Genomic DNA, 12,307 nt, shown 5'->3' with positions numbered 1-12,307 from the left:
GAAAAAAAATTGCAATCATATCTAGTATTGAAATTGAAAATACATAAGAAGGAGGAGAGCATAATTGTCAATAAATATAGCCTTCATATCTATTATTTGCATAAGTGTTTTCCATTTACCTAACTGTCTCTTTTAAACGTTTATTTAAATAAATTCTTTTTTACTTCATTATTTTTTTTATTTTTCATTTCCAAACAATATAATAATTTTATTTTGCTAAAAATATAACAAGACAATAAAAATGGCAAAAAAAAAAAAATCTACACCCTTCTATATTTTTGCTAGTAAATAACTAAATGTGAGGACTTAAAAGTCTAAATATTTTCCACGTGACCTCATGTGTTTCTTGGGGCCATTTCGGTAGTCAACCTGTTTTCATATGATGTAATAAATGATGATTCAAAAGCATCTAATCCTTCAAACATGTTCTCCCTTTGCTTTTTCCAAACGGCTGCTCTCATGTTCTAACCATATTTTATTCTTCCATTCTTTCTGCTCGCTGGTTTCAACTCTGTCAAATTAATTCAAATATATACAGATATTGTTTTTTTTTTACGAAGTTGCCGTTATGATAGTTATTTTGTTAGTTAGGAGTCATATTAATTTAAGCATAATAGCTTGACTCAACAGATGAACCCTTTTATTGCAGTTAGATAATGGTATAAGAGCAAATTAATTAATGCTTATAAGCTCCAATTATTAACAACCAACGTGGTCAATTATGCTACAAGTTCCAATAGTCATACTTTCTCATTTCTGGGTGTTGCCATCAGAAAGGCCAAAAATGTTACAATAACCATCAAGTGACATGGAAAACCAACGACAAATCTTCCCACTTTTATCACAACCTAAACTCCTCTATTTAAGGACCTCCAAACCCTTTCTTCCTTCAATCCAAATTCACATTTCCAAATCTCCAAAAACTCATTTCTCCCAAATTGCAGAACTGCTTCTGTTATCCCACACCCAAAAAACTAAAACACAAGTTTGTGAAAATGGAAAACTTGTTTCGCCTAGTTGATTACGAGGAGACGTTATCAAAACGTTGCATTTGGGTGAACGGTCCTGTGATCGTAGGTGCAGGTCCTTCGGGACTGGCCACAGCAGCGTGTCTGAAACAAGAAGGGGTACCCTTCATGCTTCTAGAACGAGCCGAATGCATAGCCTCACTGTGGCAAAAACGCACTTACGACAGATTAAAACTCCATCTCCCCAAACAGTTCTGTCAGCTTCCCAACCTCCCATTCCCACAACACTTCCCCAAATATCCCTCCAAGAATCAATTCATTGACTACCTCGAATCCTACGCACGACACTTCGACATAAACCCACGATTCAACCAGTGTGTCCAGTCCGCCAGGTACGATGAAACCACCGGCCTGTGGAGGCTGAAAACCGTTGCCACCTGTGGCTCTGTGAAGAATGAGTTTGAGTACATTTGCAGGTGGCTGGTGGTGGCCACCGGAGAGAATGCGGAGTGCGTCATGCCTGAGATTCAAGGGTTGAGGGAATTCAAAGGAGATGTTATTCATGCATGCCAGTATAAATGTGGGGAAAGATTCAAGGGGAAGAAAGTTCTTGTTGTTGGTTGTGGCAACTCTGGCATGGAACTCTCGCTTGACTTGTTTAACCACACTGCTTCTCCTTCCATCGTTGTTCGTAGCCCGGTAACTCCTTCTCTTATAAACTTATTATATCAACGTCTTAAAATATCACCCACTCAAATTGCTTATTTTTACAAGTTGTTCTTTGAATAATTTGGAGGTTGGTGATTAAATGGGGTTGCTTTGATTTTGGTTTGCCAGGTTCATGTGTTGCCTAGAGAAGTGTTTGGGAAGTCGACGTTTGAATTGGCGACTTTGATGCTACAATGGTTGCCACTTTGGGTAGTGGACAAAATTCTATTGGTGCTGGCGTGGTTGGTGTTGGGGAACATGGAGAAGTTTGGGCTGAGAAGACCTTCGGAAGGTCCTTTATCGTGGAAGAACACAAAGGGAAAGACCCCTGTTTTAGACATTGGGACGTTGGAGAAAATTAGATCCGGTAACATAAAAGTTGTTCCTGCGATAAAGAGGTTCGGCAATGGCTGCGTGGAGCTTGTTAATGGTGAAAAACAAGATGTTGATGCAGTGGTGCTTGCGACAGGGTACCGTAGCAACGTCCCTTATTGGCTTCAGGTGAGAATTTGTTTCCACTTAGTGTGAAATGTTTGTTGGGTGTTGTAGGAATAGAAAATGATGTGATTTTGTTAATGTTGTTGTTGTTGTTGCAGGAAGGTGAATTTTTCTCGGAAAATGGTTTCCCAAAGTGTCCATTCCCAAATGGTTGGAAAGGAAATGTTGGACTATATGCTGTTGGGTTTACAAGGAGAGGGCTCTCTGGTGCCTCCTTCGATGCTGTCAAAATCGCTCAAGACATTGCTCATCTTTGGAAACAAGATACTAAGCAACATAAACATCGTACCACTGCTTTTCATAGACGTTGCATTTCTCAGTTCTGAAATAAACTCTCAAGTCACATACAAGCGTGCAAGCAGTGTTTTTTTCTTTTAGTTAGGAATTTGTTGTTTTATAAAAAAACAACATCTTTTGTAAGAATAATACAGGAAGAAAAATATACACAGATAACACAGAAATATAGGTACATAGCCCTCTCCCTCTGCCCAAGTTTTCACCTTGTGGGCTTCTTGAAAAATCTCTGGATGAAGAGGCTTTTTTGATTTTACTATTTTCTTTTTCTTTTCTACGTTCATTCTTCAAGTTAAATGATACAATTTCAATTTTATTTGCAATCTCATTCTCGTCTTCGTTTTCTATCGGTTTTTCCTATTAATATTAAGAGATAATAACACTAGCATAAAACGAATTTTCCTCATCAGATCATCTATTAACAATGTTTAATAAGTCACCGTTAATTATTTAAAGAATTTTGTAATTTTAGCAAAATTTTTAACAACTATCAAGAGAATGATGGTTAAAAGTGAAGCGGCCTAATAAATCAAACCGTCGTTAAAAGTTGCTGGTACGTTCCTCATTTGTATATGAACTCACTTATGATTTTTAGGTTAGAGCCTTATAGGAAACTTGAAAATTTTGTTAAAATGTGGATTAGAAAAAAATGTTGAAATTCCAATCTATCCAGTATTGTAGAAACGTTAATATCTTGGGTTGTAGAACTCCAAATTGACGTGATTCCAAAACGGAGTGAAAGTTCATTTCTAAATCATAATTTTGGAAACATTAATTTTGGACAAGTGGAATGAGTTATAACTATAAGATAAATCTAGGCAGAATGGGTTCTTTTCTGAATTTGGGTGATGAAAGACGAAAAGGTGAATATGAAAAGGTGGAAGGAAAAAATCACTCTTTCCAAGAGAGGCAACACATAAATGATGGGGAAGTCCTTTGATACAGCGATTCTTAAATCACTCAAGAACTTATGAGAATCACTCTCACTAAGATATCAAGATAATTTTTGAACAAAACTCAACTTGTCTTCATTGATAAAATGGTTCAACTTATATATAGAAGGTTTAACTACTGAAATTACAAAAAACCCATAAATTACAATTACATCCCATTTAAGTTATTAATGATCCCACTACTTAATGACTGATTGTAACTAAAATTGTGGTAACCCAAAAGTCACCTAAAAGCATTCAACTATACATCCTCTTGGTCTCTTCTGATGACTAAGTTGCAATTGGACCATTATTACAACTTAAAATAAAATTAAACAAGAGCCCATTAATTACTTAAACCAAAACATAATTTGGTCAGTCAATTTTAGAAAGAATGAGACCATTATTTAAACAAACTAATAACTTTAAAAAAATTGCCTCAAAGTGGTGCGTTAATCCTTCTCCATTTGGGTCATGATGCGATTCATATCAGTTGCACTAGTATAAATAAATTTGTCTTTGATTGTCCTGACAAAACGAAGTGTGTTACTCCTCTTGTGTGGCTGGTTTCATTCCTTGTGTTTCTTCTTCTCCCTTTCGATCTTTCTTCACTCATTGCTCTGCTTACTTCAATCGCTTACTCCTATTAAACTCACAACCTCTGATGCCACTACCCTTCATGAACCTTTGTGGGGCCTCCACGAAAAACTTCGCCTAAATTTCTGTGAACCTCCTCGTGAACCTATGCACCCCACAACCTTTTGCACTCTGCGAAGCTTTGCGCACTCTACGAAGCTCTGCGCACTTTACGAAGCTCTATGCACTCTGCAAAGCTCTTTCGCACCGTGCAAACACCTATACCGACCACACAAATCTCCATATTGTTCTCCTAGCATTAGTGGCCTTATGCAACGTCAAACCTCTAGGAGTGGCCTAACTGAAACCACAGGAATCCTCCGCACTACCCCTCTTTTCTTCCACATTCTACATTACATTTTCTCTGCAGTTTATTATGTTTTCTATGGTCCAAGTTAGCTTCTTTTTACCTATATTATTATTTTTATTTAAATACTATTTGTTATTTGTAAATTAAATAGGTTAAATTTAGTAATTTAAAATATGTTATGAAGAATTGAAAGTATTGGAAACATGTTGGTATTGAGCTTGGAGGTGTTTGACCTCCCAAAAATATTGTTAGACTTTAGGAAAGTTATTTTTTATTTATTATCTTACAATTTTTGTTGGACATATGCATCGAGCGATCCTTAGTTTTCCATTTGAGATTTATTATATTGATTTGTCTAGTACTCCTCCAATTTAAACAACCTAAACTTTATTTAATTTTAGTGGAGGTTGTATTGACAATAATTGTATTGAATCTTGAATTGTCTAGTGAGATAGTTTGGGAAGAGTAATCGCTTTTTATTAGTTGATTAGTACATGATTATAATCCACATTTCATATATTTCACTTAATTTTGGTTCATTGCATTTGTGTTGATCTTTGAGTGCATCTTTGATTGTGGATATCTCGTGTCACCACTTTCGTTACGTGCCACCTAGAGACCAATGCGAAATGCTGCCAAAATTTTGTGAAATATAAGAGATGATGATTAGAGTTTATGTACTATTAACTATAATAAAAGTGAATCTTCTCGAATGAGATAAGGTCATATCTTTGATAAGAAAAAGTGAAATTTACATGCATCGAACAAAATCATAATTTTAATGACTTGCGTACAAAACATATAAATCGCGGTTTGGATTAAATAAAATTTTTAATTGAAAATTTTAGCTGAGCAGGTTGTAAGTAAATGTGTTTCACGAGTGTTAATTTAAAACTTTTAATTCAATATAAACTCTTCTAATTTACTATGCCTTGTGTGACAAAAAATATTCTATTTATTTATTTAATATTATTATTTCCTACAATATACTTATAAAATTTAAAGGCAAAATTATACAATGATATCTAATCATACTTAAAATATTCATATATATATATATATATATATATATATATATATATATATATATATATATATATATATATATATATATATATATATACACGTGTATATATATATATATATATATATATATATATATATACATATATTCACAATATTGTATGTATCTTATATTTACACCGTTTAGTACATCTTATATTTCCTACACTAGAAGTGGAAGAAGTGTTATTTATTTATAGTTTTTCCCTCATATACTGGTTTTCAAATAGGTGGAGGGAAAAAGTTATGGATAAGGTTCACTTGGACTATTGGGGGTAAATAGAAGGTAACTCCGATTTGTCCTTCGATGACAATCGGCGCATTTGTAGTAGAGAGAAAAGTAATAGTAGAGTTTCTTGTTCCCTGAAATGTTACAAAATTATTCACTGCATTTGTTTGCCATGCATTCCCCAGGAAAACAGTCACAATGTCGACGAAGAAGAGATCAGACAGGTTGGGAGCAACCATTTATGATATGGTTATAAAATTTTGTTTTTCACACACAATCATAAAATAGAGAAGTGAGACAAATATCATATAAAAAAAATACAGCATATCATAATAAGATAAAATGAAATGAAAATTCTCCCAAATCCATAAAACTAGATTTTATTATACTTTATAAAGATATTGATTAATTTTGTAGTGACTAGTTAGGATAAATGAGCTCATGGCCAACAAAGTAACTCAAGAACATCTTATCTTGAGTAATACTAACTCGTTTAAATCCCCAAGGTCATACCTCCAACTACAATAATCAAATCTTTATTTATCATAAATTTTATTTCAATATTAAATCATATAATTATATAAATAAATAAATAAATAGGATCAATGAATAATTAAAAAAAATATAAATAAATAAAAAGGACCCGTGCGTAACTGGAGATAAATATAAATAAGTAAATGAGAGTAAATATAAATTGAGTAAATAGGACCAGTGCACAACTGGAGATAAAAATAAATAAATAGGAATGAGAACTAAATATAAATTAGAATGAGGTTAGGGACACCTCACTTATAGATATAAAAATAATTATGAATAGATAAAAATAATTAAACTAAAAATAAAATGATAGATGTCTCCTTCCCTTACCTTAATTATTGTGAAAGATATATATCCCAAAAATTTGTAGTTGCTTTGCGAACGTTTTAGCTTTCTTCTTCTTCTTTTTTTCTTTATTGCCAATTTTAGCAATGAGCATAGAATTGTGGTCAGGGGTTTCTTTTTTCTCCTTTCCTCTTTTTTTTCATTATATATCAATATGTTGGTTTACCCATTATTATAAAAATGTATACAAGTTTATTCGTAATAAATATATATACATATTTACGTATCTTAACTTATATATATTTTATTGTTTATATATATATATATATATATATATATATATATAATTTAGTTTTATTTTTAGTTGATAAAAAAGATTTTTTTGTTTGTTTTAAAATAATATATATATATATATATATATATATATATATATATATATATATAATTTTATTTTATCTTTGGATGTTATACCTTGTTGTTGGATTCTCTAGTTGAGCAATGCACCCAGAGCACTTTTAATCGTCATGCTATGGATATTCTTACTTCTGTTATTGGACCACCTGAACACCTTGGACGTGTTTATACAACTAAATATGTTGTGATGGATTTGATGTTACTTTGGAGCCTCGTTGCAACGTCAATTCCATTCATTTGCTACGTCTAATCAGGAGTACATGTAGGAAATAATGCAATAACTAAAGGATGACTTCAGACAAGAGCTAAAGTAGGAGTTTGACAAATGGCTAGAAAGCTTATTACTCTCGCATCAACTCTCCACTATAATATAACTTGACCTTCCTCTTGTTTTAGAGTTAAAAATAAAAGGGAGTTGTTCAACTGCAACTCAATCGAGGGATGACATTGGCTTTAATAGCCAATGTGAGTTGTACATATTGGTTGATTATGATTCTCTCCCTGATTGGTGGCCCATACGAAATGTTTTGAAAATGCCACCATGTTACATGGTCATCCTCTCCCTTCTCATTTCGTAAAGGTTATGGTGGAGAAGGTATATTCTAGTGATGCTCAATCTTGTATCGACATCGTCTATCCAAACATATTGTTACATATGTTGTATATAATATCTTAACTAATGTCAATGTTTCTTTGTGTGTTGCAACTTCAAATGAATTTGCATGTGAACAAAAGGAAAATAATGTCTAACGAGGATCCAATGATCGCATTGAGGGGTTGCTATAGTCATAGGGACAAGCCCAATAGAGATTCTACTGAATGTCACTATTTTTGACAAAGAGAGTGAGCTTCCATATTATATTATATTATATTATATATATATATATATATATATATATATATATATATATATATATATATATATATATATATATATAAGAATAGTAAACCAAAATTTCGTAGGTCTAGGAAACCATTTCAATCTAAAGAAAGGAAAACACAAACTAGACCACCAACAACAAAAAGCATATTTGCTACAATTGTAGGAAACCAGGTCATACCAGTAAATACTGCAGACTCAAAAGAAAATTAAGCAATCTCAATCTAGAACCAGAATTGGAAGAAAAGATCAACAATCTTCTAGTTGAAACTTTGGAAGAAGAATTTGATCCAGAACTCTGAAGAAAATCTCAATGAAATTCAAGAGGATATGAACAAGAATCATCGTCTGACAATGATAACATTCCAACTGTGAATGTTTTAACAAAAGAGCAAGATCTCTTATTTGAAGTAATTAATTCCATTCTGGATCCCAATGAAAAAAGAACTTATTTGAATAAGTTCAAACAAACCCTAGAACAAACTTCTAGGAAAAACTTACTAGTCACAAATATAAATATAAATATATATATATATATATATATATAATTTGATGGAGATTGTATCACACAATCAGGAATTAAATATATTTGTTGTACAAAATGATGTAAAATCAAATCTAAAATCATTTTTATTCGTTATTACCTTATTACATATGTGTGATTAATAATGTATCAAATTTAGGTATTTATATGATTTACATTATTTGTGTTTGGAGAAGTGAAAGTGGGAAACATGTGGATTTGTGAACCCTCAACTCATTATCACAATGGGTAACAAAAAGTTAGAAATACAAATGTGTAACGAGGAAAACAAATTTAATTTGTTTCATACATAGGTGAGTCCATCTTTATTAAATAGCTATATCTCGGTGCATGGATGTTGGGTGTGAAATTTCATGCAGGTTGCAGCAATGAGGAAATATGAAGCATGGAAGTATAACGTATTAGCATTAATGGCTAAGAAAGTGAAAATGTGTCATCTTTTTACAGTCAAAAACTTTGGGTTGGTTGCATCGAAAATTTAAAAGTTACATGCATGAATCGCTTGCACTCAAAGCACCCACGTAAACATTTAGCATTACAAGATAACGTTAGCAAGATGATCATAGCCTTCTGTTTCTGTGTCTCGATTTTCACACATGGAAAGTAAAGGCATCAACCAGTGCAGGTAGTTTCTACATCGTTCCTTCTTCCAAATCTGCATCTTCCAAATACACTATTTCCACTAATCAACCACCCTATCTCCCAACATTACAATAACAAAGGGAAATATTTCACATCTTCAAAAATATTAATCACATGTGACTGTTGTGGAGATAAGACTTAGATATTCCTATGAAAGTATAATTTTAATTTAAAGGGAAAATAATTTTAATTTAGTATTTTCCTTTTTGTAAGCAATCTTATGTATAAGAGTTGGTCAAGTTTATAAAAAATATATATATATATAACTTTGAGGAGCAGTGCGCCACATGCTGAACTGAAAAGATGTAAATGTTATTATAATAAAACAGCATCTTAAGTGTATGCAAAGAACTTGATGATTTTGTTGTAGGAAAAGATCTTTGAGTGATGAGGGGAAGAAGGAGGACACTTGTTTTAAAAGATAATATTTATGGGTATTTGCTTGAATGGCCTGCCACATGCAAAGCCATGGTTGTGGTAGGTGCAATGCTCCTAACATAGTATTTAGGTACGTAACTCACAATTAATTAGGAACATCACTTCAAACTTTCTTCAAAATCTTTACTTTACCATATATCATCAATCCATCATCACTCTGTTCATTATTAATAATCACTTTCTATAGGGGTATTTCTTTATTTTATCTACTTTTAAATTTTAAAATAACATATGTTTTATTACGCATTAAAAAATATTTAATGATAAAAAATACTTTTCTTAAAATTGTATTGAAAATAAAACAATTAAGATGATTTCCTTGACTAAACCACTATCATATATAGAGCGATAAGAGTATTCTTTGCTCCAAAATATCTTCACTTAATAGTTAATTAATTAATATCCTATTAAACTTGTTGTTAGTGAACTCTAACTGTCTTCTTCCTCTTTAATAAGTTTGATTATTGGCAGGCATAGCCTCAGTAAAAATCTTGGTGAATATATCTATATGCAAAATACATAAATAAATTTAAATTACACTAATTCTTAAGCAAATATTTTTCATGTAAAACGTTTGTTTGATAATTGTCTGTGATAAGTATACAAATTTCAGCATTATTAATTAGAAATCATTGTTGATATGACTTTTTTATAAACACTGACAAACTTATTGTACAAACAATCATTATATACATGTTTTTCCTTTATATAAACATCTACCTATTATCTGTTAATAACCATCAATGTTATGTGGGAATTATTTTTAAATTTATGAAGTAACGGATAAGATAAGAAATATTTTCATATTTTGTAATTTTTAAAAATTGTAAAAGTTAAGTTATCTATAACTTTGTTTTTTTTTCTTAAGTTTCATAGAATTTTACAAAATATTGAAGAAAAAAAACTTCACAATATAAACATTTTTTATTGTAATACTTTAGAAGATGGAAGAAAATATTTGGAGAATATAAAAGGGAAAAAATTGAATTTAAAATAGTAAAGAGTAGCCAATGAATGAATATGTTTGTGGTGACTTACAATTAATGGTTGGCAAGAAAAAATCCAGCCAAAATTTATGACCTATATTTTAATACCAATCGTATTTACTAAGATTATGTTTTGTTATATACAAGATAAAATCCAAACACATGCCACAAAACTATTCCAAAGACAAGTCGGTGTACATAGTTTTGTCTCTCTTCATTCCTTCCCAAACCAAAATACAATAATTTCGTTATACTATCAATCATTATATAGTATATAAAATTACACAGCGATTTTCTTAACTAATTATATATATTAAAAAGTTACTAAATTTGACATATTTCTCTTTTATTTTATTTTTTTATCGGCAGACAAAAATAGATTAATAAAACAAGTTTGCATATAAAAATTAGGTGTAGGTATAGGATTCACATAACTATGACCGTGGTGTGGTATTCATAAAATCAATAACTAAACTCTTGTTCATTTATAGTTTTTTTATTGTTTGTATTTTCCTTCTAAAAGTGAAATTGTTTTTTGTGACTAAATTGACTAAACAACCGTAAATCTCAGACCACTCAGTAAGTTTTTCTAGTTTAAGCAAAAACACATTAAATATTGTGTGGTGGCACAAAATTTGATTGTTTTTAATAAATAGGAGATTGTATATTTAGAAAGAGTGCATGGCATTTATCATATTTTAATTCAAAGCATAAATTATTAATTGAAGTGATGATGATGAAGAGAGAGGGATTGAACGTGTGTATGTGTTGTTTTAATGATTGGGTGTAGCTGAGTGCAATATTTAAAAGCCTAAAAACATTTGTTGGTAGCCTTTGTTGTTAATCATGAGTTGAACCTAGCTCTAAATTTTTTATTATGAAGTATCACTATTATTTTCCTAACATACCAAAAGAAATAGCTAAAAATGGAGATTTATATTCCTTAGTTGACCAAGAAAAAACTTGTACCTACCTACCAATCTTGTGTGATGAAAGCAATTGGGAGCAACAAAGTAAGAGCCTGACACTAAATTCATACCTGATTCCAATCATATCATATCTAAGTTTTGATTTGATTTGATGTGGCTTTGCAAATGTTAGCGGAGTTTCGGTAAAGATTAAATCATATCTTTAAAATGTTCTATTCATCTGAAAGAGAGTGATGGAGAAAGAGTGACTAACACAAAAAAGCGTTATAACGTCACTCCTATAACGTCTGTCCAAAAAATGTCCAACGTTAAAAATGACCGGTGGCATTTTTGTAAATTATCGGACTTTTTTAACGTCTGTCTATTCCAGGTCAGACGTAAATTAACGTCTGTCTGTTCCAGATCAGACGTAATTTAACGTCTGCCCAAAAAACCCCGACGTCATTTAAAAAAGGACGTCAGACTGATTTTCCCCCGACGTCACTTAACGTCGGACTCTTTCACCACCGACGTTAAGTTTTACTTATCTCTACGCGAAACGCAGAAACCCTACGCTGTTTCACTGTTTCCGTGAGCGTTTTCCACCGGCGACCCCCATTTCGACTTTATCTAGGTGAGTTTTGAACGTTTTTCACCACCAAACTTGTTAGGATTTGATTATGAATTGATTTTAGGCATTTTGAACCGAATATTTTACGTTTTCATCTCCATTTGCAGCGTTTTGAGATTCGTCCCACTTGCTCTTCATCCCCATTTGGCTAACAGCGTGTAGAGACCTTAAAGCCACCTTCTCCAAGTTCGTCTTTCATTTGCTAGAAGGGGTTAGTTTTTCATTTCTAAATTTAGGGTTATTACTAAATTGAGTGTTAATTGTGATTATAATGGCATGATGCATATTGTAGGTAATTCTTTTCATATGTGTATGATTATAAGAAGTGTACCAAACACTCTCATGTGGATTGCCTCCTTTTAGACTTTTAATTATGCATGCCGTTTGAAATTGAAATTGAAATTG

General features: G+C 31.7%; 1 protein-coding gene across 1 annotated transcript; it reads left to right on the top strand.

The window, feature by feature from the left end:
• Positions 1-887: 887 nt before the first annotated feature.
• Positions 888-2,791, top strand: LOC114192454 (putative indole-3-pyruvate monooxygenase YUCCA8). Its single transcript, XM_028082183.2, has 3 exons — positions 888-1,667; positions 1,806-2,177; positions 2,273-2,791. Exons 1-3 carry the CDS (start codon positions 996-998, stop codon positions 2,498-2,500), a joined length of 1,272 nt encoding a protein of 423 aa, XP_027937984.2. The 5' UTR covers positions 888-995; the 3' UTR covers positions 2,501-2,791.
• Positions 2,792-12,307: the final 9,516 nt, after the last annotated feature.

Source organism: Vigna unguiculata, chromosome 7, assembly GCF_037176805.1.
Source record: "Vigna unguiculata cultivar grain cowpea cultivar isolate G323 ecotype 2 chromosome 7, ASM3717680v1, whole genome shotgun sequence".
NCBI classification, from domain to species: domain Eukaryota; kingdom Viridiplantae; phylum Streptophyta; class Magnoliopsida; order Fabales; family Fabaceae; genus Vigna; species Vigna unguiculata.
The sequence above is the reverse complement of the archived record's forward strand: the minus strand, read 5'-3'. Positions and strand labels throughout refer to the sequence as shown.